This window comes from Amphiprion ocellaris, chromosome 1 (assembly GCF_022539595.1).
Source record: "Amphiprion ocellaris isolate individual 3 ecotype Okinawa chromosome 1, ASM2253959v1, whole genome shotgun sequence".
In the NCBI taxonomy this organism is placed as follows: Eukaryota; Metazoa; Chordata; class Actinopteri; family Pomacentridae; genus Amphiprion; species Amphiprion ocellaris.
In genome coordinates, this window is record NC_072766.1 from 16,198,142 (window position 1) to 16,215,969 (window position 17,828).

Genomic DNA, 17,828 nt, shown 5'->3' on the forward strand with positions numbered 1-17,828 from the left:
TATTGCATAAAACTTAGGTGTGCTGCTTCTCTTCTGAAGTGCCCTGTATGTTGGATGGCGTTTATGAGTCTAATCTACGTACCGTGATTGATTGTGACTGAAATTATTGAATGTCTGAATGAAAACGTTCACCTGCAGTTGAGCCAAAAAAAATAAATAAATAAAATAGAAAATCAGGCGGAACTGCGCTGACGTCATTTCCGTTGCGCGAAGCTGAAAATTTGGCGCTGCGGTTTGTCTTGAACAAAACACTGAGAGAGATAGTGTAAACATGGGAAATACCGTCGAGAGCATTATTCCCGTAGCTGTACCGGTATTGTAGCTTTGTTCATAAAAACAGAACCGCTGTCTGTCGCTTGCTCGGCCGGTTGTCGGTGTCCTGGTTCCGGAGAGGCGGATTCAACGTTAGCTGGAGCTGCTCAGGTTAGCTTAATCTGAAAACTAACCAATAACAAAAGCAGCTCGATAAACTCTGCTGGACGAACAACAGCACCTTAATACGAACACCAGGCTGCTGGTTAACAACAGTCATCATGAACAGGATGAAAATGAAGAAACCCAAGGTGAGATGTCGTTAAATAACAAGAGTAACCGTTAAATGTGGCACCTGCCATCGTTTTGTTTTCTTTTTGTTTCCTCCTGTCTGATTTCATTTCTTCTGAACCCATCTGTGCAGCTGTCTTAAATTTTTCTGTGTTTTGCTTTCCTGGGCAAAGCAGTAATAGATCATGGAGTCTTAGGGTGCTTTTAATATAGACTTTATTTTATTGTATCTGTCTTTTATCACAGTCTCTCTGTTACTCTACCATTCTGCGTGTCTGAATTTTGCCTTTTGCAGCCTCTGGTGTTTCCGAATTGTATTTATTTATGACAGTGTTTCCTCAGTCCCAGTTTTATACAATATTTACATATTTAAATGCACGAGTTCTTTTTGAATTATTTGTTATCGGATCAAACTTTTCTGCAGCTGTTTGCAACATCTCTTACACCTTCATCACTGGATGGAGTTAGCAGTATCACTGATTTTTTTTGCATCCTTCAAAATTGAATGCATTTTTAGAATAGAGAAACTGCTAGTCATACTTTTTTGAAATTATAATTTTTTTTAGAAATCCATTTGAGTTATTTTACCAACTGTTGCTGTTACCAGATTAGTGATCTAGAGAAGAAATATGCCATATTTTGAAAATAAAAAAGAAAAGGTTTTGAAAGATTGAAACTCAAACGTTAAATAAACACATAAGTGAACAAAAAATGCTGAGGTTCAGATTTACTGTTGCAAAGCTTTGAAAAAAAAGGTTTCACTAGACTGAAGCAAATTTTTCATGGCTTCCATAATGTATTGATGGGCTGTATTCACTTCTTCAGACCCAGCCACTTTTATCCTTATCTTTTATTTTTCTAGACCAAAGTGTTTTTAATACCTTTTCTTCTAAATAGCATGGATTTCACATAAGTAAGATTTTTTGCTGATATTCTAACCTTAGAGATGTGACTTTTGCATAACTATAGTTTTTAGTGACTTATCAAGTGTATGTGTGCATCAGTGTAACTAGAGACCGTACTGCCAAATTGCTAATCTACAATAAAGTTTAATCACTGACTCCTTTACTGAAATGTAAATGTTGTCAGTGTCTTCTCTAAGACAACAAACAAACGGCACCTGTGACATGTTGGTATATTTTTGTTTTTGTGGTTTCTGCTAGGTATCTGGAGGGAAACTTGGACAGCAGAAGAACATCTCGTCCTTCTTTTCCTCCAAAAACCAAAAGGTAATGGGAAAACTGGACGTTTTTTGGCCCCAGTATCTTCTGGGCCTTTACAGGGATGTATGTAATGCATATTGTGGTTGATCAAACATTCAAATACATTTTAGTTAAAAAAAATTAGATAGGTAAAAAAAGTAGTAGTAGTTTTGTAACTGTAAATCTTTGTAATAAAGCCTTTAAGACTAGGGAAAGAATGAAAACAACTCAGCATAGTTAATGTTACATCTATCAAGCATCTGCCTCTTTTAATTCCTCTATACTGTACACACTATGTGTGTGCATTTCTCATCAGCTTATTTTATGCTTCTTGAATTAAATTCCTTTGCATTGCAACAGTTTGAATACTCTTTTGCATTATATTGTTATTTTGCTACAGAAAGACCTTATATTTCTGTAGGATATCCACTGGACAGATAGGTAAAATGGCAAAAAAGCCAGCTTTTCAGACTGTGAGATGAATGCATAAAACTGCAGTCAAATTATATACCTGCAGTTTTTTTTTTCCTTTTCCTCTGTTCTCTTGCTGTGCAATTGTATTTCTTCCTGATGTACACAAATAATTACCTACTAATATTTGTTTTAAATTTTAAAATACTAATTTATTGCTTGCAGGACTTGTCATCTTCCACGAAAGTACCCATTACTGGCACTACACAAACCAAGAATGAACCCCAGATCAAAGATGGTGGAAGCTCTCTATTCAGACTCCATTCCCCGTTAAAGAGGGATGTCCTTGGGGGTCTTGAAAACCTCCTTCCCTCCTCACCAGATCTTCTCCTCTCTGTGCCTGAAACTCCCAACAGTCAGATCAGGCCTGCTTTCTCTCCTTCCACTAGAGACGCAGGTCTATGGAGCCCAGAGCCCAGCAGAGAGGCAGCATTCTCCTCAAAGCTCGGTCAAATGTCCCCCATCTGTCGCAGTCCCTGCTCCAAAGGGCAGAGTCTGAGGAGACTGATGGCTGAGGAGGGAGGGAGATCCAGGAGGGAAGATCGATGGTCTGGCTCTATTAAAAGACTCCTCAGCCCTAAGGAAGAGTCAAACCATGCCAAGAGACCAAGAACTGCTAATCCATCACCACCAACAACCGTGATCAACCCTACAGGTAGCAGCGTAAAAGGAACCAGAGCTGTGATGGACCCCGTAAAGGCACCTCATTTATCTAGTGGCCAATCAGCAGATCAGTCTGAGAGATTAATAGTTCACTGCCGAGACACTGAAGTGGTCCTCAGTGACAAGAACGTAACTGTGTCACTGACGTCGGGTTTTTGCCAGGCTTTAGGGGAAAAGAGAAAACATGAGGAGGAACAAGACAAGAAAGATTCTTGTTTTACAATGATAACAGAGCAGAAAGTATCTGAGTTGAAAACTAATGGAAATCTACACACGGGTCTGGATAAGGACAGTGATGGTCTTACTGCTGATGTGCATCAACCCAGTGCACCAACTCTCACACCTGCACCAACAGACGGAGAGGATGACCTAAATGAAAAAGAAAGTACAAGAGCACCAGTGTCAGATGGAGACAGAGATGAAGCAGCTGGAGGTACAGATGCAACCTGCAACTGACTGCTTTTCTTATCTAGTTATTATGATTACTTTTACCAAAGTTGCATATTTTCTGTGAAAAATGTAGACAGTGTCTATATCAGCTGATAAATTAAAAAAAAATGCAGTTAAACTAAATTTGAGATTATTTACAAACAGTGTGACCATTTTGTGGACAAGTTTAAATTTTTACTTTGCTGTGCTCATCATTTTTCTTTATCAATCTGAGAAATTTTGTGGTTCTTGATATATTGTTACTGTTTTTCTATATTATGTTGTGTTGATATCAGCGTTCGCTTTAAGAATATCTAGAATTAATCAGTCCTCCATGTCAAAGCTCTTCTTCGCCTTTCTTGAACACATTTTTCCATGTAATGACATGGAATTCAAAAATTCCTACATAAACCTTTTATGTGTGGTAGGCCCACTTCGCAGAAATGTTGTGCTAAAGACCAAAGAACGATTTAAGCTGTTTCACAGTATTCACTGTCATATTCTCATGTTTCGTCAGTATATCACTCTTTGATTCTAGTGAGTTTTGAATCCTGCTAACTTGCCTTTTTGTGTTGCTTTCAATTTTATGCCAAAAAACCCCCCAAGAAAATACAGAAACGATGTCTGTGTGTCCCATAGAAGAGATGTTGGATGAGGGCTGGTTTGCAGAGCAGATGGAACATAATGAAGATCGTGCAACGGAGGATAAACCCAAACCCCGGTGAGAAAGGAGGTTTGTGGAGAAGGGGACATGAACACACTGGCTTAATGAAGTCGTAGCAGAGTTTGACATGAAACAAAAGTGAAGAAGCAGCTCCTGACACACTGGGCATCTATGTACAGTTGAAGTACATTAAGTTTGAAATAGCTGGTACTATGTCACCCAATGCTAGTTATTTTTATGTAAACCTGCTCAAGTTAAAGCTGAAACGTGGTACTTTGATGCCGTCTCTAGTGTTTTATTTTAAACAATGTGTAAAAATGTGTAACTGCATGTGTAATAAAAGTCCTTTCTGTCCCTGCAGTAAGGTACCAGACCATGTGATTCTTTCTGGAGGCCCAAACAACCGCTACTGGGTTATGGATGTTGAGGAAAGACCAGGTCACAAAACACTGACCATGTCATGCTCCAAGTCTCTACATCCGACTGAGACGTGTCTGCTCAAAGATGGATGGTAATGCTGTGTGTCAGGACATTTGTCCCGTTCACAATTCCTTTTCATTTCATATATGATATGCATTTTGTGCTGAATTCAATTTCAGTAAGTTTCAGTGGAAATCCTACGAGTGTTTCACCTTTTCATTCTGCAATCATTGAAATGTTCCATTAATATAGATTTTGTCACAATCTGTAGAGAAATTCTGCTTCCATTCTTTGCTTGGGTTCGCTGGTGCTATTTATTGTCATTCCACTTTGCATGACAATAAATGATGTGTTTCTCTAATGACCTTCTCTGATGATCTGTGCTGATTAGCGAACGTGTGTCTTGTCTTGTTGCTTCATTGAGCATGTGTACATCTGTCTTTACGTGCGTATAAAATGATTTTTCATTGGTTGTTTCCAGGGAGATGACGCCTGTTCGTCGTGGTGATGTGGTACATCTGGAGGGCTGCTCTGATGGTGGATCCTGGTTGGTGGACAGGGAACAGGGCTTCCTGGTTTTACTACCTGATAGCCTCATCTCAGGTACCAGTATCTCCAGCTCCATCCGCTGTATGAGACGTGCAGTACTGGGAGATATGTTCAAGGTAAAAGGCTTTAATAATAGTGAACAATAATGTGTCATTTAAGTGAGTGTCGGGGTGCTTAGAGAAACTCTTCTTTGAATAAAATGTGAAAGTAGGAACCACGTGTTTTGTTTGTTTTGTATACTGTTACATTAATAAGCTAAAATGTACAAAAGATGCACGCATAATGAAATGCAGTTGCCCTGAAACACATTCCAGCTTTAGTTACAAGTTAAATGTGTAGTTTTTTTGTTCATTGCTTCAAAGAAGTTTTGATTTAAATGCTCTCTAAGGCTATAGTTTGATGTTAGTGCATTAAGTCACATTTTATTGCACAATGTTCGTTTTATTTTGACATCACATACCTTAAAAACACTAAGCTGTACTGTTTACTGTCTCCATTGTTTGTTTGCCTTGATGCAGAGTTTTGACGGCGGTTCGATGCAGATGCTGAATGGCACCATGGTCCATGAAGTCTTCCAGAGAGCAGCTACAGCTAAAGATTTTTCTTTGGAGAAACTGTCTAAGCTGGCTGACGAGGCACTGCATGGTCCTCGATATCTGGGAGACATGTGAGATTTATTATGCAGACCTTTACCTTTCTGTAATGATGCAAGTAACAGTTTTTCAAAATACTGTGCTTGAACAAAGCAGTAAATGTTTGAAGAGATTGTTAAAGTGATCAGTTCATTTTGAATTGCATTTGTAGAAGATGATGATGGTAAAATAGTATTAAGAATCCACTTTAAGGGTGATCTTTCACTTGTTTGTATGGTTTTTCTTTCTCAGTTAAATTTGTGTTTCATCAATGTGTTCATAGGTACGGTTTGGGTGTAAGTCAGGAGGAGATGAAACAGGAGCTGCATAATTATCTACCTTCACTGCAACACTGGGCAAATGAGTACCTCAACTCTTCAACACCTAAAGCCATCAGCCTTAAAATGTATGTAAATTCCTAAGACTTATTTAGCTCTGTAGGATTGTATCTGTTATTCAGTGTAAAGATTATCCACAGTTTAAAAGGTAATGGCCTAAAACCTGTTATCAGTGTTTTGCCAACTTTTTGGATTACTCTCTGTCTTCCTTGTCTCAGTCACAGCAACAGCAGAGCTCCAAGCAGCTGTCAGGACTCTGCAACTGTTGTCACGGTAACAGACCTGGCAGACATAGAGGAGAACGTCTGGTCCCCGAGATTTGGCCTGAAAGGGAAAATTGATGTGACAGCGCGGGTTCGAATCCAGAGCCCACGTAATGGCGGCCACAGAATTCCAGAGGAAAAGATCGTCCCCTTGGAGCTGAAGACTGGAAAGGAGTCAAACTCAATAGAGCATCGCAGTCAGGTTAGTGGGCCACAGTCGACATGTATGTAGAGCAGTGAGTGAAGTGAAAAGCAAGTTTTATTTAGGTTTAGGTGGGTTTCTATGTCTAGGTGATCCTGTACACTCTGATGAGCCTCGAGAGATACAATCCTGAAACAGGCTTCCTGCTTTACCTCAAGACTGGCAACTTGCACCCTGTAGTAGCCAACCACATGGACCGCAGAGGTACGCATGTGCTGAACCAGCCTGCCCAACACCAGCTGTAAACAATCATTTACTTTTTTAAATGTGCAAATGGGGACTCTTAACAGATTTTGAAATTCCACAAAACAAAATTTAAATGAATGAAAAAGAACTGAATTGTGTGTGCCTGACCACAACTTGACGGTGCAGTGACCACAAAATCCTTTTATGGCATTATCTCCTCCGTCACTCTTATTACTAAAACTCTTTCTGTTCATGTCAGAGCTGCTAAAGCTGAGGAACACTTTGGTCCATCATGTTCATAACTGTGTGGAGCAAGAAGCAGAGCGGAGTCGCCTCACTAGACTGCCTGACATCCTGACGAACAGACAAACCTGCCAGTATTGTCCTCAGAAGAGAAACTGTGCTTTATATGAGAGGTAAACCTTTTCAAACACATTTTGTGGTCATGGAAATCTCAAACATCAGACTTTTTCTGAAAGTTTCCAGCTGTGTATCAGAGACATGTGTCCTTTTGTTCAGAGCTGTGGATCCCAGCTCAGCAGATGTCAGTGAGGATGTTGTGCAAGACTTTCTGCAGCAAGAGACTGGCCATCTGACTCTGCCACATCTGAACTATTTCTCTCATTGGCTGCTGCTCTGCTGCCTGGAGGCTGCTACCATGGAGACCAAGAACAGTCGAAAGCGTGTATGGCTTCAGACAGTTCAGGAAAGGTACAAAGCTGACTCCCAAACATAAACACTGATGGTCTGTGGCCTTCTCTGAATGTTCTACTTCTTATTGCTCCAGCACATGCAGTAAAGCACTCAGTCAAAGCCTATTTTTTAAGGCAGGGACTTTACAGTCTATAAAACTTTTAAAGTATTTAACTCTGACTTGTGTTTCCAGTGAGAAGAATGGAAGCTGTGTGGGGAATCTGCAGCTCAGTGATCCAGTGACTGTGCAGTCTGAAGGTGTTTTCCTCCACCGTTTCCAGCGCAGTAGTGTTGCTTCACAGCAGGGTTTGGCCAGCGGGGATCGGATTGTTGTTAGCGATCAGGAAGGTCGCCTCGTTGGCTTGGCAACAGGGTACCTGTGTGAGGTCAGCAGGAAAGTGATCAGCTGCACTCTGGACAGGTGGGAATAAATGCACATCAACCTTACTTTCTGAGTGTTTTAACTAAAGGACAGTAAATGATGTGGTTTTTGTTCAGTCATTTACTGAGCAAATAATTTTACTTACCAGATTCACACCTACTTAATAATTTAATGTTTCCCAGGGACCTGTCAAAGTACAGTGATGTGTTGTTTCGAGTGGATGGTGATGAAGGTGTGGTGGGACTCAGCACTCACCTCACCAATGTCTCCAGGCTGATGGAAAGCTGTCAGGACAGGTAGGTACAGTGCCATGAGATGCATGTAGGAGATATATGAAAAGGCATCTGAAAGGCTTTTAAGGTGTAATTAACTAGAATGTCTCTCTGTGCAGTGATCGCCTCAGGGAGTTGGTTGTTGACCTTCGTTCTCCAGAGTTTATCTCAAATCTCAGTTCCGTTCTGCCCAGAGAGGCCAAGGACACAGTGGCCAACATCCTCAAAGGTGACTCAACTCTGTTTTTTGACTCTGCCTGTCTTCTGCTCTTTGCTTTATCCTTTAGTGAGGATAATGCACACATGCCAAAAAATCTTATACAGATAATGGAGTTCTAGTTTCATGCTAAAACCAATATTAGAACATTTTTTCCACGCCTTGTCTGTTATTTTCTCATATGTTGCTTATGTAGATGAACACCCGCTTGGTCACTTAATGCATTTATGTGCGTTTTGTTTGTGTAGGTCTCAACAAACCACAGAAGCAGGCCATGAAGAAGGTGTTATTGTCTAAAGACTATACACTGATTGTCGGCATGCCTGGCACTGGCAAAACCACAACCATCTGCACTCTGGTAACCCCCAGATTATCATATATAAACTTACCTGAACCATAAAGCAACATTATTTACTCCCCATAAGGCCAAACTCTAACCCTCTCACCTGCACACATCTGTCTCAACCATTCTTTCTTTGTGTCTTGCTCTTCCTCTCTTCTTCACTTTTCTTAGGTTCGTATCCTGCATGCATGTGGCTTTAGTGTGCTGCTGACCAGCTACACTCACTCTGCTGTTGACAACATCCTGCTGAAGCTCAAACGTTTCAGAGTTGGTTTTCTGCGTCTGGGGCAGGGACAGAAGGTGAACTACGGTTGACGTGTTATTGTGTGTTTGGATGACAGTGAAGTCTTGACTTACCAAACTTGTTTCATAGCAATATAATTCGTCTTTTGGTCGAGATATCTGCTGTTAAAACACAACCCACTTCGTTCTCACATTTATTTGTACTGAAGCACAGATCACTATTAAGTGTGAATGAAGTTGTGCAGTAATGAATCAAAGTAGTAATATCTGGGTTAGGAAATAATTTAGATTTTTAAATATCAAGAGAACATGTAAAAGTACAAATGTCTAGATCTCTTGTTTTTGTTTTGCAGTATTCTCCTCATGATTTGCTCTAATTTCTTTTTTTTCCTCTGCTCTCTCCAGGTTCATCCAGACATCCTGCCATACACAGAGGAAAGTGTGAGGAAGAACAGCGTCCATACTCTGTCAGAGCTGGAGCAGCTTTATAACAAAGAGGTGAGCAGTTAGTGTGTATTTTCTTCAAAACCTTTCCCTTTCAGATATTGTAACTTACAACATCTGCACAAAATAAGAAATTATTTTTTTTAAAATTAATGCTCATCTTCCGTCTCTTTGTAGCTGGTAGTGGCAACCACCTGTATGGGCATCAAGCATCCCATTTTCACACATCGCCGGTTTGATTTCTGCATCGTAGATGAGGCATCGCAGATCAGTCAGCCTATCTGTCTGGGACCGCTGTTCTATGCCAAACGATTTGTCCTGGTTGGAGACCATCAACAGCTGCCACCAATAGTACAAAACCAGGAAGCCAGGTTGAGCATCTGTGACCCGTGTTGATGATGTAGCTGCAAAGATTCAGCATTTATCAATGTCTTTCTTTCTTCTCTTTTCCCATCAGGTCACGCGGGATGGATGAAAGTTTATTTAAGCGACTAGAGCTCCATAAAGAGGCAGTGGTCCAACTCAATGTACAGTACAGGATGAACAGGTAAACCTACATACTTAAACACTTTATGTTACAATAATCAGGTCTTATGACCCTGAAATGAATAAAGTCCGAATTTACAGCTGCTCTGTCTTCCTGATATCACCGAAAAAACTTTACAGCTGCAAAACAACTTGGTTAGGGCAGTTTGGACAAATTAAAGTAAACCCACTCTCTGATAGTAGTTTGTGCTCTATTGTTTCAGGCAGATCATGTCTCTCAGTAACTCTCTGATGTATGACGGCCAACTGGAGTGTGGATCAGAGAGGACGGCCACAGCCCTGCTCACTCTGCCCTTCCTGCTCACTGTCCAATCAGAGCTCAACTCCTACTCTCAGATGCAACCACAGCACAACCTGTCTTGGTTACAGGCCACACTGCTGCCTAGCAACCCAGTTTGCTTCCTGGATTGTTCAGTGGTTGGTGAAATACAGAGGGCACTTCAAGTTTTTTAATTTTGTTGAGCTACAAGTTGCTCAATTTAAGCTGAAGGTCAAATAACTGAAGCAGCCACTGTAACTATTGAAGAAAGTGGTCTGACTAAAATAAGATTGCTTTACTGAAGACTGGGCTTTTCATCTGGTTTAGTCTGATGCATGTATGACAGACTTGGTACATGTGGAACAGTGTTTGAAAGTAAGAAAGTGGAGGTGCATTGATCTTAATTTTGTTTTCTCTCCACTGGTTCCTTCAGGTGCCTGCACTGGAGTCGGTGGAACAGGGAGGAATAAGCAACCACACCGAAGCTGCCCTCATACACATGCTGCTTTCACTTCTGATAAAGGTGCACCAAGTTTTAAAGTGATGCTCAAGTATTTAAGACAAAATAAATTCCTGTTTTGTTACAGATATAGAAAAATTGAATTTTGGTGTGAACGTTGGATCATCAGTGTAGTTTGCCCTCATATTAACCTGTTTATTTTTCTTACTTTAGGCAGGGTGTAAGCCCAGTGATGTGGGAGTTATCGCCCCCTACAGGCAACAGTTAAAGAGAATCTCAGCTGTGCTGCAGTCCTCTGCTTTCACTGGTGTTGAGGTGAACACAGTGGACAGGTACCAAGGAAGGGACAAAAGTCTGATTGTTCTTTCTTTTGTCAGGAGCACTGCAGAGGAAGGAAACGTGAGTGTTTCTCTCCCCTTTTCACTCATTTTTGTGCACATTTTTCTTTAGACCTCTGTCTGCACAGACAACCAAGTGACTGCTTCTACCTGATTCTCTCCTGCCTGTCCATTCAAAGTTAGGGGAGCTGCTAAAGGACTGGCGTCGCCTGAATGTAGCCATCACCAGAGCTAAACACAAGCTGCTGATGGTGGGTTCTGCCACAACACTACGCCGTTACACGCCAGTGGAGAAACTACTCAACCATCTTCAGCAGGAGAACATGATATCCTTAAGAAATTATCTTGATACTCCTAAATTTTTCCTCATTTTAAGACAAATTATTCTCTAGTAGGGGTACTGTTATTATTAATTCTAATAATGTTATGCAAAGTTGGTGTAGCTTAATCAAAACTTACATCTGTTTAACAGCAAGTCACCAATATTCCTAAAGAGTCACAGTTTAGCAGTTATTTTAATGACTTCTGTGTCTATACATTTTTTTCCTGAACTCTTTCTTCACATTATCCAGCTCCCACCAGCTGCCCACAAGGCCTTACCCAACATGCACCTGTAACAGAAGTCTATGAAGCTATAAATGGTGTTTCAAGTCACCTGTATACCTCACACCTCAACGTCAAGGCCTCACCCTCAAACTGGAAATATTTCAAATAAGACCTGAGCTAACTGGTATCAAAACCAAATGCTACTCACAAAGTAAAATGCTCCATTGCATTTACATTCACAACTTGGCATATTTTCTTGCGTTTTCCTGCAGATCAGTAGATGGCCAGATGTAAACCACACAACTTTAGGCCACAGCTGCTGTTGCTAATGTTTATCCGTTTTAAATGCAACACACTTTCAGCACTGTAATTTTAAAGTGTCCGTTAATGTCTTAATGTGAAACAAAGTACTGAGATGCTGAATAGCTGCAATAGCTACATGAGCATTTGTGCTGCATTCATAAGATGGTCCAGTAGTTCCAATGTGTTGAACTGGCACTGATTTTAAGTGCACCAGACCTCAAGTAGGAGTCAGATTTGGATGATTCATCAAATACCTCACTCAATACACTGACAATATGTCAGGTGCAACTATTAGTAATTTAATCAAATATATGAGTATGGACACTGGAGTTTTCCATAATTTATTTTTCTCGACTGCAGCAGTCAGATACACTCGTACATGTCTGCCACTGAACTGAAGTTTGTTAAATCTTCAGGAATGACAAACTTGATGAGACTGAAATTATGGTATTGTTTACAGTCTGTTTGGTAGTAAATCAGTCTTTAACCACCTCAAAACTTTTAAGCTGTCATATAATTTCTTATTTAATGGATTGACTGGATCAAGAAGAGCATTATATTAACAGAACTCTATTCTGATCTGTGAATGTGCTTCACTATGTCGGTCTACAGCTGTAAAAAATGGAAAAACAAACTGGTATATAAATTGTTTTATTGATTTATCTTTTTATCAACTAAGTTTTCTATCTCTTATGTTAAGTAACAGCAAAAGCTAAAGTAAATTCAAGCATTTGAGTCATTTATCTCAATTCCTCTGTAGACCAGCTGAACTAAAGCTGGACAGAAACAGATTGCAGAAGACAGAACAGTTGGAATTGTAGGAATGTAGAAGAAACTACAGTGACAAGAATGATCCTGCTCAGAATCATTTTGGAAAGCCTTGTTGTATTATAACGCCAGTAAACTGTCATGTTGGACTTTGTCAAATAACATTCTGACCACAACTGTAATTCAACATTCAATCTGTTTTACTTGAAGATAGACTTTGAGTTTATTTATTTAAAATCTTGTCATTTGTTTTGAGTTATTGTTATGTGAATAAAATAATGCAAATCCTTACAAAATGTGCTGTTTTTTTCTATCCTATAGTATGCTGGTTAGTTGAGTGATATTTCGTTGTAAGGCTTACCAGTCTGGACTCTAGTCTGCTTTTTTTTTTATGCCATCTTGTATTTATTAATAGAAGATACAAAGCGTCTATCTGCAGGTATGTTTTGACCTCTCAGCTCGTTATCTGTGTCTGAAACTATATTGTGATTGTTCCCTGCAGAACACTAACAGCCTGTCCAGATATGTTGATTCTTCCATCATCTCTCACTTCAAGTTCCAGTTCCCCGCCTCGACTGGAGCACTGGTAAGCTACACAAAGACACAGGATAATCTGAGTGTCAGTAATGGAGCATTTATAGGAGGAAACAACACATCAAGTAAGTCGCTCAGTTAATAGTAAAATAGCTTGCCTCTGGTTTAGCTGTTTAAATTGTGCTGATTAAAACTATATGAAGTCGTTTAAATTTCTTACCCAGCATTTTTTTCTTTCCTAGTTTTTCGGACCAGTAGCTACCGAGGACGGTGTGGGCAGATCCTGTGCAAAAGACACATGGCAGGAAGTGGTTACCAATTTTTGTACAGGTGAATTTCACAGAACACATTGAACATATGACAAATTTACTGCTTGAGAGCTCTGAGTGCATCTGAAAACACTTCATCTGTAGTCTCTTTGGACCTGTTGCTTGTATGTAAATGTGTAAAACAGCCCAAAAGTGCAGTAATATAAAAGCTTTGTTCATAATTAGTTACAGTTACTAGTTTTATTTTGAGGCAGTACAGTCTCTTGCCAGTGCTACCTAGAGTCTTGATCTTGCCATGGCATTTTTTCCATGAATTGCTGTTCGGTCTGGTTCCACAAACTTTGCTGTTGGCTTTGAGGTAATACTTTCATTTAACGGGAAAAAAGAAAAGATCTTGCATATGTTCTCATTATTACAACGGGGATTTTTGCTGATATGAAGATACAAGAAAGGTTTAACATTATATTATTAATTAGCAAATTATGTGAGGATGCATCTCAAGTGATGAGTAGCACAAAAGCAATGCACTGAGTAGTGCAATGAATCACTTTCTATAGGGAGTAAATAAGTAGTGCATTACTTCTGAGTTGTGACTTCAACACTGGTAATAGTCTTACTTATGGCGGTCATCTTACCAGTGACAGGATCCTCATCGATGCCATTCCATGGAGCAAAAAATCTGGAGTAGAAATCGTATCCTGGCTGGCAATCTGGTGATCCTTTTGTCAGATGTAGAAATATTTTAGAAGGATGATGTTATGAGACTACTAAGATTAGTTGACATCTGTAACAGTACTTTTTAATATTTGTTGGCTATTGGGAAGAAACCTTCAGTAGACATTGATTTACAGCACCCTAAGTGTTAAAGCACTGAACACAGACAACAAACAAGAGTTACTTGTCATGAAAACATTTTTGTAGGTTTGTTCTTGAAGTCTGAATGTTCATGATATGATGATGCTATGCGTCTGAAAATTAATAACTCTGAAAAGTAGAATTTCTACATGGGGTCTGGCCCAGTAAGTCATAAACCTGTAACAATATCCCTCTGGACTGGCTGAAAGAGACAATAGTTTTTTTATTTTTATTTATATATATATATATATATATATATATATATATATATATATATATATATATATATATATATATATATATATATATATATATATATATATATATATATATATATATATATATTCTGTTACCTTTCGCTGTGATGATTAGTCCTTTGACTCTTCCACTCTTCTCAGTGCTCTGAAGAGCAGCAGCGTCAACCTTCAGACTGGTTAGTACAGACCTGGACACAAAACCCATGCATGTGCATTCAGTGGATTGTGAGGAGTGGGTTTAGAGGGCCAGTGGTTTGAATTTCTGTCCGTTTTTTGGGGTATTTTACTGATGTTCCCACATAGGTATTGGCTGAGGAATAAGAGTGCTCACTAAATAGAACAGATTCACCACAAACATGCCTCAGCAGTCCAAAGCCTGGATGTATTTGAAAATGCCTGCATGCATGTGTTTTGTTAATAACCTGTCACAGCTATCAGCCAGTCGAATCATCAGTTTCTTAGTGGTGGGGCTCAGACAAACATCCTGAACTGGGTGGTTTCCAACTGCCACCTGTGTCACACATGCAAATACACATTTAAGTTCACACACTCTCACTCTAAAGTGCAGGAATGTAATCACACTGCTGCATCATTCTGTTAACACAGTTGTGCTCATGACTTAAATCATATTACTGACCTTGATAATGTCTCTGAAGGCGTTAGGATCCTGAGATGAAAGTAGTTTTGGGGAAAAAAGTTATTATCGCCTCTTAACATTTCTGGACAATCTTGCAGAAGTAATACAAGAAGATACCATATAGAAAAACCAGAGAGTGGTTCTTCAGGCAAATATTCAGAACTATGATATTAGATGTCAGATAGGATTGCCTCCATCTGAAACGTAAACCTTGTGTTTATCTGAACACATACTGTACCTCTTGGCCTGGTGGATTGAGAGGAAAGTCCATGACGTAGCCGTCCCCCTTCTTGGTGACGGCCAGATCGCCACTCAGAGTCTCAAACACCACTGTGGGATTTACATTGTCTGAAGGAACATGTGCAGTACACACAGTATTACTCTCACACGCCAGCTGAGGAACTAGAATTCTTTCCATGGAAATGACTATCAGATGTATTGGCTAAATGTTTTTTTTTCTTTCATGAAGGGTCATTATAATATAGGAACAATTTCAAAATGTGGCAACTTTGTGGCATGCCACCAGTGATTTAAACCCTACAGCAACAACACCCTGAATAACCTTGATTTGCTGCTGATGTCTATGTTTTGTCTTACTCTGATGCTCGAACAGCATAGCTCCAGAGGCCAAAGTTGCATGACCGCACAGATTCACCTCATTGGTTGGTGTGAACCATCGAAGGCGGAACCTTGATCCTGTTAATCACATCACATTTTCAGACAGGCACCTTATCACAGAACTGATTTACTCCACATATGTCATCCACGATGTAGCAAAACCACTAAGAGAGGATTATACATGTGCCCAGTATCTCATGGCAAACTGTCAGTTTCACTATAAATAATGCTTGGAAGTGTTTTCATGCTGAAAAATTGAATAAAGTGTATTAACAGACAGAATGTCATCTGTTTTTGTCTATTTTAATCATCCATCCATCATCTATACACCGCTTAATCCTCATTAGGGTCGCGGGGGGGGCTGGAGTCTATCCCAGCTGACTCAGGTGAAGGCAGGGGACACCCTAGACAGGTCGCCAGTCTGTCGCAGGGCTACATACAAAGACAAACAATCACTCACACATTCACACCTACGGGCAATTTAGAATAATCAATTAACCTCAGCATATTTTTGGACTGTGGGAGGAAGCCGGAGTACCCGGAGAAAACCCACGCATGCACAGGGAGAACATGCAAACTCCATGCAGAAAGATCCCGGGAAAGCCGGGACGCGAACCAGGGATCTTCTTGCTGCAAGGCGAAAGTGTTAACCACTACGCCACTGTGCAGCCCCTATTTTAATCACTTTTACTTAAATTCTTTCAACATTTTTTTCTTTAATGTAATATTGGCTTTTGGGGGGGGGTTATTATCTTATTTGTATGAATTTGTGTTTGTGATGTGCCTTTGTCAAAGCTAATTTAATTATGTTGTCCCTTTCTGTTGCAAAATCAATACGTCCTTTGTTCCAGTGAACAGTTTTACAATCATGCAAACAGACTCAATAATGAGACACAGATGGACAACCGTTGTCAGCAATTCAGGGGATCTTAGTAACTGTAAATAGGGACACAAATACCTGCTAGTGGCCAATGAACTTTGAGACATTAACTACACCTTAAAGTTTCCAGTGCTGGCAACAGTTTTATAATCATGCAAACAGACTCAGTAACAACAAACAGATGGACAACAGTTAAATTTCAGTTCATTTCAGTACAGAAACCAGACAAAGAAAAGTGCATCTCTGTTGAATCTTTAATGTTTCCAGTCTGAGCTGGTATCTGTGGTCAGTGATAGATTACACAGTGGTGATGCATTTAAACAGAGATACCTGTAGAGAAACTGTCAGAGGGGTTGGTCCTGGTGATGAAAGCAGTTTCTGACAGATTCATCTCTGTTGCTATCTTCTGATACAAATCATCACTCAGCTCCTGTGAGAAACATGCAATACAACACAGTATTTTGTAATAATGAGAAATAGCTTGTGCACGCACACTGGACCAGGCCCATTTTTACAACAAATATGTCCTCTTTTGATAAAAAGTGGAACTGCAGACCATGGAAACAGTTCAACTTTGCTCACTGAAAATGAATACTTAGTATAAAGTAACTATGATCTTTGAATAAATAACCAAATGCACGGCATAGAATCACCAGGCTGAAGTGTCATGATGTGTTCACTCCAGTGCCAAACCGCACTTTTCTGTGTTCCAACGCAGACAGCCACGATGAAGTCTAAATGATGCCACAGTGCACACTAACCTTTAATTCTTACTCACATGCATAAGTGGACAAATGGCAGCAGGGTTTCCCTTGAATAGCAAATTGGTGAAGGCATCCAGGACAAACACTGGAATTTCCATTATTGCTGTGCTGAGAATAAAAGAAGGCTTCAAACCAACAGTAACCCCCGCTGAGGACAGTCTTTGAAACGATCTGCTGTTGTTCCTGAACTTTAGACCAGAGGCACATCCGAGAGGGAGCACAGCCACCCCTGAAATCTCATTGGTCGCCACTGTGGCCAACCCACATCTCATAGGTCAAATTCATTCACTAAAACTCATATTTCCGAGTGTAAATGAATGCAACTACAGTGTCCAAGTGCAAGTGAAGGCAGCGCTGACGATGGTAAAGGCTCCAAGTACCGACAGCCAGCTGGCTGTGCGTCCTGTGCACAAACACTTCAGTTGCCTTTAGTTACACCCAGACCTCAGAACGTTAACAGGAGCCGAAATTACATTTGTTACGTCTAGTAAGAGTGTTTCCTCTAAAATTATCAAATGCACTTCATTTTACATGAGACAGCAGCTGGACTCAGGTGCATCATTTAAACAGACAGCAAACACTTCATTAATCACCTGTAATTAGAAATTATTCCTGACATGGAGACAAGATCTAACAGT

The 17,828-nt window shown here is 40.0% G+C and overlaps 2 protein-coding genes across 3 annotated transcripts; one reads left to right on the top strand and one right to left on the bottom strand.

The window, feature by feature from the left end:
• The first annotated feature begins 207 nt into the window (after positions 1-207).
• Positions 208-12,697, top strand: dna2 (DNA replication helicase/nuclease 2). Of its 2 annotated transcripts, none has more exons than XM_023281769.3 (25): positions 208-563; positions 1,707-1,772; positions 2,382-3,312; positions 3,915-4,029; positions 4,334-4,483; positions 4,874-5,057; positions 5,460-5,608; positions 5,857-5,979; positions 6,130-6,376; positions 6,466-6,580; positions 6,822-6,978; positions 7,082-7,273; positions 7,449-7,676; positions 7,820-7,933; positions 8,029-8,138; positions 8,375-8,484; positions 8,641-8,769; positions 9,118-9,210; positions 9,334-9,527; positions 9,614-9,703; positions 9,906-10,119; positions 10,395-10,484; positions 10,635-10,820; positions 10,939-11,085; positions 11,323-12,697. In XM_023281769.3, the coding sequence occupies exons 1-25, from the start codon at positions 534-536 to the stop codon at positions 11,374-11,376; spliced, it is 4,218 nt and encodes a 1,405-aa protein (XP_023137537.2). In that variant the 5' UTR covers positions 208-533; the 3' UTR covers positions 11,377-12,697. The 2 variants fall into 2 exon arrangements, with proteins under 2 accessions (XP_023137537.2, XP_023137538.2); XM_023281770.3 differs by having other exon boundaries at positions 3,948-4,029.
• On the bottom strand, positions 12,244-17,373 carry LOC111576203 (phenazine biosynthesis-like domain-containing protein 1). Its single transcript, XM_023281773.3, has 10 exons — positions 17,205-17,373; positions 16,757-16,856; positions 15,526-15,624; positions 15,167-15,276; positions 14,929-14,958; positions 14,714-14,802; positions 14,388-14,479; positions 13,815-13,898; positions 13,131-13,193; positions 12,244-12,967 (listed from the first exon to the last, which is right to left on the bottom strand). The coding sequence occupies exons 1-10, from the start codon at positions 17,286-17,288 to the stop codon at positions 12,855-12,857; spliced, it is 864 nt and encodes a 287-aa protein (XP_023137541.2). The 5' UTR covers positions 17,289-17,373; the 3' UTR covers positions 12,244-12,854.
• Between the last annotated feature and the right edge of the window lie 455 nt (positions 17,374-17,828).